The sequence below is a fragment of the Lepeophtheirus salmonis genome, chromosome 8, assembly GCF_016086655.4.
Source record: "Lepeophtheirus salmonis chromosome 8, UVic_Lsal_1.4, whole genome shotgun sequence".
Taxonomy (NCBI): Eukaryota; Metazoa; Arthropoda; class Copepoda; order Siphonostomatoida; family Caligidae; genus Lepeophtheirus; species Lepeophtheirus salmonis.
In genome coordinates, this window is record NC_052138.2 from 17,305,117 (window position 1) to 17,326,912 (window position 21,796).

The following is a 21,796-nucleotide window of genomic DNA, read 5'->3' on the forward strand; positions in this document are numbered from 1 at the left end:
AATTTAAAAACGAATAATTAACTGATGGTACCTTAATCATAGTCCTGATCATTGTATATGTAGAAAGAAATGTAAAAAACTCCATAGATAGAAAGAAAGGTTCATATCCAAAAGTAAAGTGTGAACTTATGATATAAAAATATAAAAAGGAGCCGAAAATATATGCTGTTCAATTTCTAGTGGCCAAAATTTTGGCAATGAAATTGCCTTTAATCATAAGCATAAATTTCTTGAGTATAAAATGTTCAGTTCGAAACCTATCACTAGTACTTTTTTTTAAATAGATAAAATCACTAATTATTATAACTAATTTCATTACGGCTTTGTCGTTTCTTTAAACACCTACATCCATACAAAATACTCGTAGGCCTATAAGCTATGAAATACATCAAAGCTTATAAATATCTATAAGGCAAACATTATTTCAATTTATTTTTTCATAAAATTAGATTGTCCTAGATTATATTCTACTCTACTTGTTCTGAAATCAATACTACAAAATGATTACGTTGTAATTTTTTGTACTATTAAGTGCATTTAAACCCATTTAAATTTGATCAATTCACAATGAAAAATCATTTAAATATTTGAAAGGAAAAACATATTATGCGCATAAATAAGAATTAACTTTTAATACAAAAATTAATTTGTGTATTAGTAATATATTCTAACTATTATGTATAACTATCATCGTATGTAATTCTAAATTCAATGTCTGATAACAGGAAAATTTATTTTAAAGTTTTGTGTTATTCAAATTAAAGAGTAATTACTACAATATTGCTATTACCAACTGAGAATTAAAAGGCTACATAAAAAGAGCGTTATCACACATGACGTTATTTTTCTGGACAAATAAAAAAACGATCAAAATTTAATAAAACAACTCTTATTTGAATGTAATTTAACAAGAGTTTATCTTTCCTTTATTAAAGTCATAGAATAAACTTTCCTTAGTATTTATATTTTTTGAAGGATGTCAAATTACTTTTCTAAAATATAAACAATTATACTCCCTCCAACATGGCGTCGTATGTGACGTCACATTTTATATGGAGAATTTTTAAAGAAAAATACAACAAAATATTTATGTTTTGTTTCAAAATAATTGAAGTGTTGTGGGAGAATGGGTTAACTGGCGGTAAATTCACTTTATCTTATATTACTCAGCTTGTAGAACAGATATTTTTAACTTTTTTATTCTCCGAAGTTCAAAACAACTTTTCCTACTTTTTAAATTAATGATACTTAAACTATAATCTCAATTTTTATTGATGTATTTGTTTTAGACAACTTACTTAATTTAAACACAAAGTGATTCATCAATAAATGATAGTAGAAAATAATAGTTTTATCGGTATAATTAAAATTTAATCAAGAAAATTACTTCCCAAATTATGTAATGAACTAATAAATAGAAAAAACATAAATTAAACTTAACATAATTAAAGTAATGTAACAAATTGTTACTTTCGAACAAAAGTAAATAGATTATTCTTTGAAAACTTTGGGGGTTCCGTATTTTTTCTATTTTTTTTCCTTCTTTTTTTGTTGCCCCAACTAGTGTGAGCTAAGCCAACTTACCCCCTCCCACTTATTCTTTCATTTTACACTAATAGCTTTCTGAATTGTTTACGAATTAACTTCATTGAACTCATAAATTAATCATAAATAATTCGAGGTAATAAATTAAAAATAGGTTTATGACTCTAAACTAATACTTTAGTTTCAGAAGAATAAATATTAACTTTAAAATAATTTACAGGAACTAGCTCCATTCTGCTCTAGTGCTTATTGCATCTGGCTATTACACAAAAGGTCTGTAATTTGATTCATAAAAAATACTCTCATAACATAAATCATAAAATATTATATTCAAGGGAAATTCACTTTTTTTCTCTATTAGTGGAATATTAATGAAATGACAGAAGGAATTCAATTAAAACAATTGTTTAATGAATGTCGTAAAGAATTAAAATAACTTTATTTAATTAGGATTATTCTGGTGGTATCCTATAATCAATACAAAAAATATTTTAATTTCTAGAGACATTTATAAACCAATGGTTTTAATGTTATCCTTTCATATATTTAATAAATATTCGCGTATAAAAAGGCTCTTATTTCGACCATCTACTGTGGTAAAAAATCAAAAATAAGTACATGTTGTATGTATAGTATTTTCATGGGATAAATGTAAAAATAGGCATAATATAATTAACCAAATTATATCGCTAAAATGAAATTACACTCAGAAATATTAATATGGACAAAACATTTATTACGGGGTAATTTAGAGTAATTATACGACAAGAGATGTTCCTATATCCCGAGCTTATTCTTTGATTTCTATCACTAATTGTAGAATGTGCAAAAAAAAAATCACTCAATACAGTTATATTTTCCATTGTTGGTCAAAAATTGCTTTCAGATGCACAAAGAGAGAATAAATATCTTAATACATAAGGATAAAAAGAAAAACGTATTTATCTCAAACCAGAGTCAATATATGAATATAAATAGGTCTACTATTTATATTAGTATTGTTAGGTACACCGGTTCTACCTTCGTACCCGGAATGAAAATAATTGTATTGTCACTCCAAAAGTATTTATTTATTCAGATAAAAATAAATGTAATTAAAAAAGGTGATTGAAAAAAAAATATATCCTCTAAAAAAACTAAATGTATATTTTAAAGTTATTTCCCTTCTTTACAAAATATCCTTGAAAATGCACTTTTCATGCGGTTACATCTATTCCATCTAGTTCTTTGTTTTTTTCATCCGATAAATGCCAAAATTAATATGTATATTTGAGTGTCCCTATTTGGGGTTGATGTCTTATTTTATTAGATTGTGGACAAATTGATTTCTGGTGTTTATTGTTGAAAAAGTTATGATCGCAAAGTTTTTGTCCTCAAAGGACATTTGTGGTCTGTCAAACCAAAGTCAAGTTAGAATGAATGAATCAATATTTAATTTATATTTTTTCACAAATTACCAACAATTTATATCATCAAAATTGCGATTAAAGGAGACAAAAATTATTGTAAGTAGGAAATTATAATTTTGGATTTGATAAGCTATATTGGTAAGTCCCAATTGGGATCAATTGAGGCTTACGAGTATATATCAAATAAAGAGTCTAAAATGTTGTAAACACTCTTGAGTAACTTAACGTGCGTTTAGAATAAAGAATAAATATTTCCAAAAATGGTTTGACAGAATATTAAATACAAACTATTCTAATTGTTATTGAATTCTTGAGTTTATATTGGTTCAATTTATGAAAATCAATCAATTGTATTAGTTTCTAAAATACAAAAAAATCTATTCGTTTTCATAATTTGAAATTTGCAAAATTATATGAGGGCAAACAAGTCCACGGAAACTCATGCTAGTAAACAAGCACTTGTTTGATCAGATTCAATGTTATTCATTAATTTTTGATTGGTGCAGTTTGTTCAAATCGGATAATTGTCCCTCTCAAACCTTTAAATGAAAAGTTAAACAGAGACAAATAAAAAAATAATCTGTTCTGTTTATTCAGTGTATGAACAATGGGGAACGTCTTCTATCTTTTAAAACTATGTTAAGCAAAACTTTTAATGTGTACCATCATTAAGAAAAAAAAATATCTTTAAAAAAAATTATTTTATTGCCTTTTGGAAAAAGGAAGTTATGTAGTCGAACCCTGTATTACGAACAATTTAATGTTACAAGTATTGGTCACTGAATTTTAATTTATAATAAATAATCTAACAAAATAGTTGAGGTACTTTTGTTTTTAATTTACAATAAATACCTCAAATACAGAATTTTTCAACTATTTTCGGTTCTACAAACTCTTCAAAAAGAGACAAACAAATCCCTTGTAGTATTTTTTTAAACAAATAATACTAAACTTTAAAACTAGTCTATAGTGAATTTGATATTTGTCACCTTATTTATTTTGACAAATTTAACAACTTAATAATCATAATAAGAATTGAAATACCTCCTTAAAATAAATGAAAAAACCCTTTGGATGTAGATCTTTGCTGTAAGCTTAGAATTATACTATAATTTATTACAATTTTCTCTCAAAATTATTGTCTAATTGTTAACAATTTGTTGAATATTTCATTTGCATCATTAAATCAAACTTTTATCAACGAACAAAAATAACCAATTAATTAACCTTTACAAATTTTAATTAATATAATGTTTGGTACATTCTTTGGTATGCTGAAAGGTGGCTTTGAAAAAATTATAATAAATATCAGATGAATTTTCAATTTATATATATATTTTTTTGATGATAGGTATGAATTGAAAACATGCAAACGTAGCAAATGATTGATTGTACAAAACTTTTTTTTTTGTACTTAAAATATTGTCATGTCTTAATATTTTAATGAAAATGTATTCAACATCAATTTTAGAAGTCATAATTATCTGTACTTCTCTTTCTAAAGAGAGACTCATAAAAAACGTGACATTATCAAAAAGTAAATTAAAAACAAGTTTCATTTGTTCTTCATTCTTTAATTTGTGATTTTACGCAAGAAAATGACAATACGAAACGCCCACTCATTAAAAGGTAAATCCACACAAAAGTTGTTTATAACTACTTCAAAGAAAAACAATCTTATTGTGTTTATATAAAGATGACTTAAATATATATTGATCAAAAAAAAAAAAAAAAAAAAAAAAAAATGACTAACCTAACCCGAAGTCATTTTTCATGTCCCAACCTATCGCAATTGGATGAAAAATACATTAAAAAAGAAGGGCCAATCAAATCAGGAGGAACCAAAGATTTGAAACAAGCGTTGTATCCCACACACTTTCGATTGGGATCAACTTCCATTACCTATAATCCAAAACTAGCAAGTATCTTTCGCCACTACTACCCGGAAGGTGGATGGGGCTATGTCATTCTTGTTATAGGAGTACTGTCGCAAATTCTTAATCAAGGACTCCAGTGGAGTTTGAGTATAAGTGGTACTTTTTATTTCCTACGACATTTTAAGGCTGGAACCTTGGAACTGAGCGACTTAGGTAAGTTTTTTCTCCTTTAAAAAATTAACTATATGTAATTTAAATGCGTCGTCCTGTGTATTAAAGTACATCATGTACACAAAACTTTGAGATATCCCGCATGTAAGCATCTGCTTTTTTTTTTAAATATGTCATCTGAAGAAATAAAAATATGGCTGATTCGCCATCTTTGTAAGTTTCTCAGTCCGTTCTGCTCACCAACTAAATACCTCAAAGCCTTCTTCAATGAAAATTGTTTTATGTGAAGAAGGCAAGCTAACCATTTAAGTAAAGATTCAAAAGTAAATGGGTTGCAAAACCATTTATAAAAACATCAAAAAGGGAACTAGAGGTAGAAGAATAGTAGACAGAACCTACTAAAGCTCAATCATAAAGGCTAACAGGGGTGGGGATTTGGACTCAAAAGCTACAGGTGTGTTACAAATATATCATGCGTGTACACGTAATATGAGTATATACAATTTAATTCTAAGAGCTTTTCATATGATTATCTTCAAACCTCAACAACTCTTCCTCTCAAAATGAAAAGGTTTTGTGATTTATAATGTGCCTTATTTGTACGAGCGAAAATATCATGATGCAATACAATTTTGAAAGCACAAAAATTACTAAAATGGTATTGTTTCTCAACTAAACAAGAAATATTTTAAATCACATAACTTCTATATTTTGAAAAAAAGAATTGAGGTTTGAAGATTATCATAAATAAAATTCTTATAAAATAAATTACCCACATTGAGATCAGAGAGTCGAATTGGACTCGAAAGCCATTTCAATTTTTTTTCACTGTATATGAAGTACTCATCCAAGTATCTCCTGAAGACTGGATTCGATGAAAATATTCTAGGACTTGGACCTGTGAGCAAAGACCTTGTGACTCGATATGGACTTTTTCCTCAACCTCTGCCATTATTTAACTTTACTACATATCTATATCTAGTTAATGAAGTTTTATTTCATAATCAATTTTGTTAACATATTTAAACTTCCTATTTAAAAAAGATATATGCTCCAAAATAAGTGTAAACTTCTTAGGGATACCTAGGACAATCTTACCCAAAAAGGTAAGTGGGAGATCCTGGACATGTTTAATTTATCTTTTTAAAGTGTTATTCTTTTTAATGCAACTTTCAAGATGCTCACGCATGATGATTTCTCAATTTATTTTTGTACATGAAATCCCTTACAATGTACATATCATCGTGTTATTTTGAAAATTATATTGATATATTAATAAAAGGGAAATATAATTTCTATTAATTTTTGATGTGCAATACAGTTTTTGAGCAATTTAATGGCTCATTCTATGAGCCTATGAGACATACTACCATTTTAAACGAATACGCAAATTTGTACTAATTTTATAAAGCATTTTCATTCTTATTATATCATGGAAGTGATAATAAATCAAAATATATAGAATTATATTATTTTTTCATATCTTTTCATTGTTCAAAATAAATAAATAGCATGGTTTCTCGCATTATTTTACTATGGATCATTAAATATATAAAAAAGGCAATTCATTAAATATATAAAAAAGGCAATTCAGACTTATTTGATTGAACCTCAACTTTGATTTAATCAATATTTTGTATTTCCTTTTAATAAAAATCAAACTAAAAAATGATTTTTTATATCCTTTAAATAATTTCGAATTCGATCAATTTCAATTACATATAATACTAAAATAGTAAATATCTTTTAAAAAATAAAGTCAATTTATATCTTTAGGTAATTTTCCGACTTATAATATATATAAACAAGAATGTCTTTTAATGACAATGACATGTAATTATGAAGCGCCTGTGGAGTTTTGTTCGTGAGGAGGGGAGAGGGGCTAGATAGTACCAGTATAGATCAATTTATGTGACATCCGTTTTGTTGATGTCGACCATCTTGGGGCTAAACGATCGAATTTTGAAAAAATGTAGGAAAGCATTCAATTGCTCTGCAGCGTATTTAAATGTCAAAAATGGGGCTGACAAATAAATCGAACGAAACCTTTACTGTCAATCAAATATATACATATTTATTTAACATAGAACTTTATATTCAAGTAATTCAAATAATTTACAAGTACTTACAATGCATTAAAGTACTATGAAAATTATATTTACATACTCTTTTGTCTCAATCCCATTTACTGAGTTAACCTACTTTAAAAGAAGTAAATTACTCGAGGTTAGCTTAAAAATACTTTGCAGACAAGACAGTTTATCGTACCAAATTTATAGGACAAATCTTATCATCTTAACCTGATCATTCTATCTAATTTCTATCACATTGAAGCCGTTTCATCTTTCAACAATTCAGTAGTAGTTTTAAATTTTCTAAAGGAATCAACTAGATAATTCGTTTAGAGTCAAAGAAAGAATCAAACTTAAAATTGAAGAAAATATTTATCTTTTAGAACGAAATAAGTCTAATATTTTTCATATTTTTCTGTTGAAACTATTTAGAATTAATATAGTAAGTAATTATTCATAAGTACTTCTTTTTAAACCAAGTACTCGTGTTTCATGAATGCTTATATATAAGTATTAAAGTGTAGGACTTATGGACACTTCCTGCTCTGGGCAATAACAGGTGTACTATTTTTGAATGGATTGAAAAAAAATCCTTTAATGTCTACTCCTTGGTAATCAAAACAGTGCTTACATGAGGGTCGAAATCGACGGTTTTTATTGTTTTACCAACCTTTTTGACAATTGGGTTAGTATCTTTTTCTTCAAAACTATCAGAACGGAATCGACAAAACTGTACTCGGATGCTAAGGAATCAGGACCGTAAAGACTAGTAACACTTTTATACGCCTGGTTTGTATTTTTGCTTGTACACTGAAAAATATGGGGTAGTTTCTCTTTGTTGGTTTCCATCTTTGATGCGCGTCCAGACACTACTTAGTAAAACAATCACAAAACTGTAAAAAAATATTTTTTAGTACGAAATCTTTTCTTTCTAACACCATCTAGAATAAACCGATTTTACTTTACGACACGAGATACATATTCCTTTTGGAAATTTAGTGAAATTCTTTTTACCACACGTATTATATAGAACCTGATTATATAGATATAAATTTTTGAATAATATAAGTTAAAACCAAAACATGGAAAAGTAACTATGCTGTCGAAAGATATTGATTCTTCAAAAATTAGTTTTATCCCACATAAACAGTTTTTATCAACACATACAAAAAAAAAAAAAAGTAATTTTTTAATTGCCTCATGACTTTAAACAAACTTGACTAGATTCAATACTTAAAACTTGACTCAGTATTCAATTAATCCAATTCGACTAAAGTCGATAGTAATAACTCGAGTCCAACACTTGTGATTTGTTATGTTATTTCTTATTTATTAATAATAAGCATTCTGTGGATTACTTTAAATTTATGATGTTTTAACATTTTATTAAATGTATTTTAATCATTCTATGTTTAAAAAATATTTTTAATTAAAAATATTTAACCGACAGTTGATGAAATGAGGAAGATTTTAATTAACAGATATGTGTAATTAATTTTTAAACATCATTTTCTATCCCTACAGGTAGCCATAAGATGAAAGAATTAAGTAAATTTTTGTGTTATATATATGTATAAGTATTGCAGTATTACCCAACTTTTGTAAATAATAAATTAACCATAGTAAAGTAATTTGTTAATTACCCCTGCAATGAAGTTAAATGGAACTTATGTTTTTGTCTCTATTTGTTTGTTACTCACTAGAATTACGTCAAATTTAGGATTGACTTTGATCAAACTTGGTACGAAGATTATATTTGAAATAAGTACGAGGCAATTCAATTTTGAGAAGTCAAGGCAACAAAAAAAAGTAAAAATTGCATAATCGACCCTAAATTTTAAACAAATTGAGATACTTAACTCAATTTGAATTTAGGATGAGGTATTGTGCTCCACCGAGTGCCTCTTTTAGTTATACAGGGTGTCCACGATAAATTGGAACTACTTTAAACTTCATCCAGATCCATAATGTGGATATTAGGGTTATATCATACTAATATAAAAGGTTGCGTGAACAATACACTATAACTTCTACCACAATTGTTTTGACAACAAGCAATAGTTATCATGGAACAAGCAAGCAGAGACACCATCCTCAAAGTGGCTCGCGCAGGACACAAGCCCTCTGCTATCTACAAGCTTCTTAACTACCCCAGGACCACGGTTTACCGGGTCTTCAATGCCTGGGAGGTTGAGGGGAAGGTCTGCCGCAAGGCCCACAACATGAGAAGTGACCGAATCGGCACTCCCCGGCGAAGCCTTGAAGGTCTCCGGAAGTCCATCAAGGCTTCGCCGGGGACTTCCTTGTCCAGGTTGGCCAAGAACCGTGGAGTGAGCAAGAAGCTGGTCTCCAAGGCTGTGAATGAGGACCTCGGGTACAAGTAATCCCGAATGTCCAAACAACACATCCTCACGGCATTCATGAAGGCCACCTGGCTCACCAACGGTAAGCGTCTCCTCAATGACCTGAAGAGCCATGGAGAAAGAATCATCTTCTTCTCCGACGAGAAGAACTGGACTGTCGACAGAAGCTACAACGTCCAGAATGACAGGTGGCTTGCCAAGGAGAGAGAAAAGGTCCCTGCGGTCTTCACCACAAAGTTCCCGGCTTCCGTGATGACCCTGGGTGTCATCTGCAGTACCGGTGAGGTGATGCCTCCTTTCTTCTTCAATCCCAAGGAAAGGGTTAACGCGTTAAGGTACTGTGAAGTCATGGAGGAGTTTGTCATCCCCTGGATGAAGGATACGACCGCTGGGAGGGAGTTCATATTCCAACAAAACTCAGCTTCCGCACACATCGCCATGAGGACCACTAACCTCTTCAACTCCCACGACATCACTTTCTGGGATCGCAACACCTGGCCCTCCAACTCACCCGACCTCAATCCGTGTAATTACTACTGGTAGGGGAAGTTGGAGATGGAGGTGTGCAAGGTCAGCCACAAGAGTATCGAGGCCCTGAAGGGCTCCATTACGAGGGAGTGGAATGCTGTCGATTCCGCGGAAGTCATCAGGGCATGCAAATCCTTTAGGGGCAGGATGGAGAAGATGGTGGCAGCTGAGGGAGGACATGATATTAAATTTATTATTTAATATCATGTCTAACTTTTTCATATTAACAAATACACTCCAAATTCCATTTTTATCAAGCCGGTTGAATTTTAAGATAGTTTCAATTTATCGTGGACACCCTGTAGCTTGCAATACCTTTTTTATGGGGTTGAGGCAACTTTTGAGTATGAAAAATATCAATAATAAATAAATAAGTTATTTTTCTTTTTGCCAAATTTTATACTGATTTCAATTATGTGTTTATGTTTGATATGTAATCCTAAATATTCCAATTAGGAGTTAAAAAACCAACAGATTTTGAGGTTTAAAAAAAAAAAAAAAGAATAACGTCTATGCTTTCAATTGTGTTTAAACCAAAGAACTTATTTGAAACATAAATAATTAGGGGTTTATTAAAAAAGTGTATTGTTTAACAGGTGTAGTTAAGTTAGGATATTGATTTGAATTTTTTTAATTAGAAATTTATTGATGTTCATTAATAAAAAAAGTGTAAAGGGAAATAAATATATCAAAATATTAAGAGGGGTAAACAATTGAATTTTATACATTATAACTTTTGAGTGAATTGTTGATTTTTTTTCATACTCACAACGTTGTTTTAAACTTTTAAATAGGGTAAAAATACTAAAAAATCGAAAACCAAATTTTATACGAAAAAACTAAGTACAAGCTCGTGATTAGTCTGTTTAGTACTACTAGAATTAAATTAGGAATTTATAAGATTTTTCATAAATTAAATTTTTGTTGACCTGTTTTATATAATCAAGATCTAATCGACTATTTCCTTCTATAAAATTGAACCAAATTAATATTCCATCTGAACTAAAGTTTTAGAATCAAATATTAGCTCATATGTGTAATCAGCATATATTTTTTGTAAAAATTAAACTAATTTTTATATCAATTACTCGCGGTAGTGCCCACCATTACCTGATGTAATTAAGGGTTGGCTAAAAGACAAATTTTGTTTTAATACTATAAAAGATAACTTCTCAGTGTTACTCTCCGTTTTTTTATGAGCACACTCACACGTAATTAGTCCATACTTATATCAATTTATATGTTTTCTCTCCTCAAGAATAAAATAATTATAGTAAGACTTTGAGAAAAAAAAACAATATGATAGGATGACTGATGAGTACTGAAGTTTCTAGAGCGCTCACTAACAAAAACTTTTGTAGACCCCTCATCTACAACAGCAAATTATGAGATCTGAAAATTTGGGCGACATTTGTTTTTGTAAAACTAAGAAAGGAGAAAAACTAGACGTCAGTTAGACTACAAAAAAATACTCTGGCAAAAAATCTGAGAATGAAATTTACAAGGAATTACTCTAAAAAATGTACAAATAACTAAAGATAATATTAATCTTTACCAAGTGTAAATATGCCAAGTTTTAAAAATTCGGGTTCAAGTTCTGCTAAGTTTTTTCAAATATTATTTCGGTTTGGGGTTGAGTCATTCTCAGAACTTAAGTAAATTCGAGTTTTAATAATAAACTAGCCCAACACTACAATTTACCAAAAAATTCCACTGATTTACTATTTGATAGTATGTTCTTAAAGAAATTAAAATAGCAAGTTCCAAGGTAAATACTCCGGCATTTTGTTATATTTTCACCATCTTCAAAATTAATGATGTATCTAAGAAAATATAACTTTAAATAATATATGTAGAAAAAATAATTAACCATCTATCGCCTTAATTAAGATTAATATATCCTCGTTATTATTTGTTTAAGGCCCTTTAGGGCTTTGTTTTCTAACGATTTAATTAATTGGAATTGCCTTGATAAACACATTTAGAATTTGTGTAACGACTTTTACATATTTAGATATCTCTACATTTCTGTTTATTGTTATTAAGCATAGTAGTAATAGTTAATACATAAATATCGAAAATTAACTCATTTTTATGTGCTGAGAAAATTGGTAATTAAAAATGAATAGAACGTTAGTGGAAAAATATCTATTTAGTACATACACTGTAGTCTTGAAGCAATGTTTAAAATTCAATAATAAACATTCTTATATCTTTTATGCATGTGATTAACTGATTATCCAGATATATATTTAATATCTAGAATAAATAAATAGTATTTAACAAAAAATTATGCTATCAATTTCTCTCAACTCTTGATGATTTAACATTGTTTTTTTTGTTATTTTTCTTACAATTAAGGCAAGTTTGTTAAGTCAAGCAAAATCTAGAGCCATTACATTCGATGAGATTTCTCTTTTCCTTTTGGAAATCGTGAGCAAAACCATACCCTTTTGTAACATTGGTATTAACGTGTTTTAATCCTTTTATATTTAACTTTACCAAACATTTTAAAATAGTCACAGCGATAAAATCCATAGAGGCATGTAAAGTATCATTAAAAGAGTTTAAAACAATCTTTGCAAGGCATACAATCATAAACTTTCTGTCATCTTTTTGTCATCCCTGGTGTATTTTAATATCTTCTTTCTTCAGTTACCCTGGAGTTCTAAAAACTTGATATGATCATCTCATTTTTTCCATCCACATTTGTATGAAAAATTGGATAAAAACTTATTTAAATTATTTTTTTGGAAGGCAAATATTTTTGTGTCGGGGTTGTTATTTTTTCATTTTATTGCTGCAATTTATTAATTAGAACCATTAATTTTTTTATAATATCTGCTTATATATTTTCATCAAAATTTAAAAGTCTCTCATTGAGGAGAAAAGCAATTCTAGTCTGAGACCACAAGAATTTAGAATTATAACTATATAACAAATCCTCAAGCTTACTGTCTGTCATTCGTCATGACTTAGACACATGATTTTACTTTAAATTTAGAAGTTAATTCCTGAGGAAGGAAATAATAATGATAACAGCTTAGGATAAGAAATATAACAGTATCAAGCTGGCAACTCCAGAAATCAAAATAAAAAATGGCTAAATAAAAAAAAATTACGATTAGCTTCATTGTATGTTTGACATTGGGAGGCAGAAACACTTTTTGATATAAATATCGATTAAAAGGAATTCCGCTACTATAAAAAGGATTCATGTTGGTTTTTTTAACGGGGTTGCAACTGACCCTTGGAAGCCCTAACAATTTGAAAACTGTTTTGAAAAACAGCTGAATAGCTTTCATGACGCTTCATTATATGAATTGCAAGCAACTATAAGAGGAAGAAAATAATTACAAGTCCCACTCCATGTCTAGCAAATAATTTTCCTACGAGATTGATCCTAAAATCTACTACTCTGAGTCCAACAAATAACTTTTCCAACATATCCTCAGTGTTACTGTTTATCTTCATGCACTTTTACTTAGATGTTATCTCCTGAAGAAGAAAATAAAAAACCATAACAACTGTTATTTTTTTAAAGCTGTTCTCATGAGTAGAAGAGGTGTTTCTGCTCATGAATGACAAAGAGTGATACTTAGATTTGTTGGGGAGTTTTAAATATAAGAGATAAAAAAGAAACGGAAGAGCATTTGAAGAATATTTTGGAGGTTAGAAAGAATAATGCTCGTGACGTTTCATTAGATCAGCTACAATCACCAATGACGAGGGAGGGGGAATAAAAGGATATTAACAAGAACATTTGCTAGAATTACTTCGATGTCGATCCTTCATTCTACTCTAACTCCAAAAAAGACTTATAATTATAACCCCACAACAAATCCTCAGGGCTATAAGTACACACAAATGCTCAATCTGGTTTTTAATATAATTGAACCCATTTTGGAAAGGATGTTCATTAATTAGGAATTAAATAATAATGACTACTGCTAAGGAAAAGAAAATTCATTCTTCAGACTACCAATTCCAAAAAAAACAAAAACAGGCCCGCTAAAAAAATACACCGGATTTTCATCACTGTTCATTTTGGTCTTAGAGTAAAATTAAGGATTGGAAAGGAGTTTTTCCTAGTTATATCCTTTCCTGATATGGAGTGTACTTATATTTATTTCCTTCATATCACATTTGCTCGTAGTTAATTGTATGAAACTTCCTTAAAGCTTAAACATATTTCAAATTGTCAGTGTGTTTTTGGTTTATTTTTAACATACATGCATTTCACATTATTTTAATCTCTGCCTATTATAATCTTGTAATATATTAATTATAACCATTTATTATTTCAAAATAAGACATTTATGGCTTACTTATTATACAATATACCTAAAGCCTGTTTGTTTAAAAGAAGTCCTTGTAAATTGTTGCATTATAAATAACACAAATATTTTATCAAGTATCTAACTTTTTAAATTGTTATTTATGTTCTAACATCGTGCTCATATATGTATATGGGTATTTATACATATATATAATTTGTTTTGCCAATTTATATGCATATATACTGGTACATCATCAACATTCATATAAAAATGCTTAAGTTTATTTAGCCATATCTTTAAGTTATTCAACCCAGTCTTGAAAAGAAAAAAAAATTGTTAGAAATTTAAAGTTTTTTAAATTTAAACCCCTTAAAATTGTTTTTTGCAAATATGAAACATACTAACAAAATATATATTTTATTTTATTTTAATTAAAAATGTGTCAAAGTGAAACTTTTTATTGTAACGACTCTTTTGGTATGTGTGGTAGTTATTTATATGATTCTGCATCAGCATACTTGCTAAAAAAGGAGATGAGTCTCTTCAATCTCACTGGCAAGTGAGGATGTAGTCTCCCTCATTCAGGAGCCTAAACATATAATTTAGACGTTATAAGGTTATTTTTAATTTATTTTATGATTAAAGGGTCCGAAGATTATTTGTTAAAACGAATTAAGAATTTATTATTTAAAAATTTTAATTTGCTTTTGAAATATTTATTAATAATATCTTCGATTATATGAACAAAGAGAAAAAATCTATGTAATAGCTATTGTATGAATCTATTGAATGTCAATAGTAGAAGAAGATAAAAAGACTGGTTCCTCTTTCCAAATGATCCTCTGGACAGCTACCTAAGAATGAGAGAATTCCTCAATTTTGTCATTAATAAAATCAGTTTCTCGCAATAACCAATTAGGATGGGGCGAAATGGATCAATTTTTGCAACTACTAAGTGCAAATAAATTTATATATTGCCAAAATATAAATTTTTATTTGGGTTAATTATACTTTTAGAACCAACACAGTTTTTAGTTAATTTTGTGGTAGATCGTCGTGCTTTTAACATTTCTTTCTCCACAATGTCTTCCTGCATACTTTTGTTATAATTTTTGTTCAAATACATAATCTATAAAATTATATTTAAACATAGGAATTATTATTATATTTCACCTAAACTATTGCCTATTTAAATATTAAGTGTTTTCCTCTCTAGAGTTGAGATAAATTTTCTCCCTCTCTAGAGTAGTGATAAATTGTCTCCCTCTAATATCATATAATAGGCAAGTGATAATAACAAGGCTCTTAATTCAGTAGTATCATAACTTTTGCCCCCACCTTCTAGTTGCACTCTATGAAATGCCCCTCCATATCAATATTTTACATGACTGCCAAAATTAATATAATTTAAGCTTTTTAGTATAATATTGGGATACTACTTTTGAAATAATTTCTTATATTTTCTAAAATATTTCACTATAGAAGTCCATCTTTTATAACGTTTTTTTTTCTTCTTCTATAATAACGTTTATTTGCTTGGCAAAGAAAACAGTACTTATATGATAGTCGAACTCGACAATTTTCATTATTTTATCCTTATTTTTGACAATTGATCTTCCAAAGCGTGGTGCATCTTTGACATCAAAATTACAGGAACAGAATCGATGAAACCAAAATACCGCCTGATTGACTATTAAAGTATCATAACTATAAACACTATTCATATTATTAACGACTTGGCTTGTGTTTTCACCTTGTTCGAAGAAAAAATTGTTAAATATGATGGATTGACGTAGCTCATGGATAATCCGCTCAGGAGAAATTATTCTCTGGAACTCAATGTGCGTAAGTTCACGCCGTGGTTAAATATAGAGAAAGAAATATACTTTATATATATGGACTTGACACAAGATTCCTAGGTTAGATGGAGTAAATGTGATACTATATTGTTTACGTATACATAATCAGTGCAACTCCACCTGCCCAATTAAATGAACACTAAAAAAAATAGAAAAAAAAAAAATCCTTGAGCTCAGACAACCCTGAGTCAAACAATTGCAAAACTATCTAAAAGGTTATTTTAGTACGAAATGTGACTGTTCTAATACCATACATATATTGTCAATCCATCGGACTTATTCAACGCGAGATACACATTTATAAAACCATCTATTGAATAAATAAAAGATGTATTTTACTACGTTTAACTGAAGAATCAAACTGACTTTATTCGAATCCAATACTAGCCTTTCTTTTTCTAATAACAAAAAAAAAAAAAACATATATAGCTAATGCAGAATAGAAAGAAAGAGTAAATATTTCAAAAGGGTAACCACAAGGAAGCAATTCCTCATTTTCGCTTTGTAAACAAAAGTTATCTATAGATAAATTAATCACCATTTTTCTTTTTATAAAATGTGTCACAAGGAACAATAAATTATATTTTGCAATGGCTTACATCAAAAAATACATAAATTGTAGGTGATTCTATATCTCTTAATTCCTTATACAGTAAAATTATAAGATCTATTCAAAAAATATATGAGCATTGTTGTACCTACATCGTTACATCTCTATTAAAATATTACTTCAATGCTCAATTCTTGTTAATTTTCAAATATGGGGATTTTTTTATAATTATATTATTACAGTTAGTATAAAATATTCTTATGAATTCATATAAGTGTTGTTTGGTATACACTCAGTTTAATTTGTGATAATTACAGTTACTTGCTTTCCATTTATGCAGATATTTGATGTTTTTTGTTTTGCTATGAGACATGCCCGACGTACTTTGAGAAACGTGAAAAAATGTTAGAGCCTTTTTTATGTTAAATAATTCATTCTTTGGAAAAGGTCATAACTCACACACAGACCTTAATAAATGTAAGTCCTTCTTGATCTTAGATTAGAATTGAGGATTGGCAACGTAGTAATTTATGTTTATATCATCGATAGAACCGGAAGGGGATGGGATAGAAATGGTCCCTCTTTTTGGAAACAGACGTTTCTGAATAAGTATAAAAATAAATTGTTGCCCAAAGTCTATAAATAAAGTTCGAAGCAATAATAAAAAGTAAATAATAATTAACATACTCAAGTTTACGAACGGATATTGCACGTTTCATGACATTTAAAATTTCAAAACTTTTTGACTTCGTTCGCGTGTGGTGAAGAAACTACTGAATAGTTTAATCTAAATGTGATCTCAAATCAAAGGAATAGTATTTTTTAACTGGATAAGTCAGTTCAAAACATTCTAGATATAAAGGATGCACCATTACAGCCACATAAACTTAACATATATTTACGTTCCTCTAGGGACGTGGGGCAGTAATGGGTTGAACAAAAATCCAACAAACACACGTGTAAATGGGCTGGGATTATTTTTTAACAAACTTTTGTGCAATATTTTTAGTGAAAACAGTATCAGAAAGTACAGAAATACCGATAATCATATTGGTAACTGAATTGGTACAAAAAATTGAATAATGTAATAACACACCTTTAAACACATCAAAAAACTTGGAAGTCTTATAAAATATAAAACATATTACATCAAAGGTGATAACAAATGCAAATCTCAGTATTTAAAAAAAAAAACACTTTCACCGTAACTAATTTAATTTATTTTTACGCCGCTAAAGTTATATTTTTGAATTAATTGCATATCAAAAAATACAATTTATGCATAACGGTCATATGTAGTTACTATGTATTAATTTTTACTTAGTTTATACTCATGCATTGCTTTAAATACAAATATTAAAAGGTAGGAGCATTGCTTTAAATACAAAAATTAAAAGGTATGAGCATTGCTTTAATTACAAAAATTAAAAGGTATGATTCAGCATTGATCTTACAAATTGCAAATGTATATAATATATTATTATTATTATTTGTTTAAAACTAATCTACATTGGTGTATATTTTTTTTCTCTTCAAAATGTAATTATTAATAATATTTTTACATACATTTATTTATAAAGTCAATGCTCAGCAGTGATGTTCAGGTTATTTAAAATATATGTTCAGTAACTAGTTACATGGTCGAAAAAGTAATGTCGTTACTTATTAGCAAAAGTCATTAGATCCATTACCTTATTTTATGTTATTAAAACTTTTTTATTTAACAATAAAAAGTGGAAAAAAATTTTAAATCTAAAACTGTACCTTTCGACGTAGGGTGCTATGTATATTTATGGCCTAATATGACAATGCTAATATTTATGATCAAAAATGGTTTTATTGTTTTTCAAAGTATTTTCCAGCATGATATATTGAAATTTGCATACGCTCAAACCAATTGTCGAAGCTCTTTTTCCACTCCGATTGAGACACCTCCAAAACATGGTTTTTAAACGCTTCAACAGCATCTTCTGGCGACGAAAATCGTTGACCACGCATTTTTTTCTTGATGTGCAGGAATAAAAAGAAGTCATTGGGGGCCAAGTCAGTGCTGTACGGTGGACAATTGCATCCATTCGACATTTTGGACCGGTCAAAAAGGCGCTGGTTTGAGCATTGTCATGTTGAACAATGATTCGTCTTCTCTTGTTCGTTTTTCGAATTTCTCTGAAGACTTCAGGCAAACAAATTTCATACACCACTCAGAATTGACTGTCCTACGATGTGGAACAGTCGCCACATGACCAGTTTCGCCGAAGAAACAGGCGAGCATTTACTTCAAAGTGCTTCTTCCACAAACAACTTTCGTTGGATTTGGCTCGTCTTCGAAGACCCACACGGTCGATTATTGTTTTTTTCCGGACTCATACACATAGATCCATAATTCGTTACCTGTGACGGTCTTATAAACGTCTTTTGAAACACCGCAAGCATATTTTTTCAACATATTGCTTTGCGCCAATTGACGATTTTGCATTATCACTTCACGCACAGCATCAATATTCTCTGGCAAAACGGCTTTTTTTGGGGCGTCCTTCACGGAATTTCGTCTTTGAGCGAGCGTCGGCCACGATTGAATTTATCAAACCAGTTTTTCACAATGCTATAGGATGGTGCTTCATCGCTATACAAAGATTTAAGTTCATTAATGTACTCTTATCGTAATAATCCACGTCGAAAGTTGTAAAAAAATGATCGCACAAAATGTACACGACTTAATTCCCTTTTTTGCCAAAATTAATTTTTTCAAGCCACTGTAAACAACACAAATTATGGTCGTACGTCAAAACATTCTGAGTAGAATTATGCTACAAAAATGTCAAACTTACCAAAGGAAATGTCAAATTACACCTGGCAACACTTAGTGTAGCCTAGGCCTGAAATATATATAGCAGCCTACGTAATATCACATCTTCGACACTCGCCGTGATTCCTACCTTGTTGTATTTGTTCTCAAGGGTGCTCGTTCAAGTTAAATCAGCTTATCTGAAGAAGACTTATTTAATCCCCTCAAAAGATCTCCTTTAGGACCATTATTTTGGTCAAACTATGTTCATTAAGTACTCATAACTAGTTCGATTTGCGACTGGTGAAAATATGTTTTATTTAGTTTCAGTGAAACATCTATTTTTATAACGGAAGAAAAAGTAATAATAAGTCAAATAACTCTGTACCTCTGTAACACTGACATTCCCAACTCTCTGCTTTAAAACATTGATTAAAAGGAAAGAAATTTTCGGGTTTTTTCAACATTTTTACAAAAAAATTTAAAAGAGTAATTGGTGGAAGGGGTTTAAATATGTAATATGGTTCCAACTAGCTTAAAAGGATTGAATTTTGTCAGATCCTTTTATGGAAATAGTTTAACCATAAAAAATATAGCTTGAAAATTTGTCTTGTGCCTTTTAATACCTTGTGATAAGCACCTATACAAAAAAAAGAAAAAGCTACCTTTAAACTTGTTAAATAAATGAAGACTAAAGAAAAAAACATAAGGGCTGGAAACAAATACGAAAAGACTATTAACTGGTTTTGTACCTACCACAGCACTTATAACAAGTTAAGTCTGGGTTTTTAGTTACTGAGAAAAACTATATTATTATCTTATTATAATATGTATTTATAATTACCAATTATAAGATAATAAGTATTTTTTTAGAGAAAAAACAAATATTGGAGGCCTTAATTAACTACTCCTTTGCATCATAAGTAATGCTTAACAACACTACTTTCGATTTCTTCAACCTACCATTAATCAATTTTGATTGTATGAGTAATTTGATACTCCTTTCCGGTAGTAATGTAAAAAAATATATATTATGAGTCCAGAAAATCGGAGTGATAAGTGAAAGAACTCAATGGGCAATCATATCAATAATTTTGTTCATGTTGATATTTTAATTGATTATCTCAAATGGATTCAACGCAAACAGATTGCCTCTTTTATTGGATCAAGTTTTTTCAACCCTCTAATTTGATTACAATAAAAAGAGAAGAAAAAATTTATGTTAGATATTACAAATGAACGTCACTTAAAGCCACATTTACCTGTACTTTGGTAAGGGGAAATAAGTGTACTCGGTAAGTAAGAAATAACTACCCTTATTTTTACAATTTTGCTAATACAAGTTATAACTCGTACAATAACATTGTACATGTTAATTAGACATAACTGACATTTTTTAGATTCTTCTACTCTACAAACCTTTTAAAAAAAATATATATATTTTTTAGGTGAAATGGAACGCCACTTTCATGTGGATGCAAGCCTAAAACGCATAAATGTTTTGCATTTTACGCAAAAAATGTTTCTATGTGAACAACTTCTTAGATGTTTGAAATCAAGGTGTACTTTAGTTTTTGGGCTAGCTAAATATTTATACGACCATAAAATTACAATATTTGTTTCATACCTTTAAAATAAGTATTTAACTAGGCGTATGAATTGAGGCAATTTTGACATAAAAATGTTTGTATTTTATAATAAAATGTTTATTTTTTATTCAATAAACTTTTTATTGAACAGTGTCTATGATAAATTATTATATTTTCGGATACGAAAATTATTTTGTGAACAACCAAAATATGATTGAACTGAAGGAAACACATGTACATATTGAAATATTTATAAAAAAAATTAATAATGATGTAAACTATTCATTATAATTCTTCTTCCTTAATTATTACAGAAAGTTTATACTCTGATAATTTTTTTAAATGTATGTATAATCTAATGACTCTTGGCACACTTTCAATTTTTTTTCTTAATTTTTTTTTAATACTGGTAAAAAAAAAATTTCAAACCTATATTTGGGTCATATTAAAGAAAATACTCTATACAGTTCAATGAATCCTTTTGTAGACATTAGTGTCGAGCTTTATTCTTATATTATTTGCAATGAAACACAAATATGCATTCCAATCTTTTATAAATATTTTTGCTGTCGTCTTTTGAAAGAGCCAACTTGGAGTTTCTTTATTTAATCTGTCCTCACTTACAATTCCATACAAATATATTGTAAAATATTATCTTTGTTTTCCTATCTTATGTGAATGGGATTTGCTTACAAAAAAAAAAAAAAAAACCAACATTTATATTAAACAGGATGTATCGTTGCAATATTATGGCTCTTTTTTTTTTAA

General features: G+C 29.0%; 1 protein-coding gene across 2 annotated transcripts in view; it reads left to right on the forward strand.

The window, feature by feature from the left end:
* The window catches only part of LOC121123296 (monocarboxylate transporter 2), a 371,763-nt gene that overhangs the window by 230,207 nt on the left and 119,760 nt on the right, over positions 1–21,796 (forward strand). Inside the window, exon 2 of one of the 2 annotated variants that reach the window (XM_071890451.1) lies at positions 4,584–5,044. The exons of the other annotated variant lie outside the window; for it this stretch is intronic. Coding sequence (XP_071746552.1) covers positions 4,699–5,044 — 346 coding nt within the window. The 5' untranslated portion in view covers positions 4,584–4,698. The remainder of the gene's footprint in view (positions 1–4,583; positions 5,045–21,796) is intronic. 2 annotated transcript variants of the gene reach the window in all.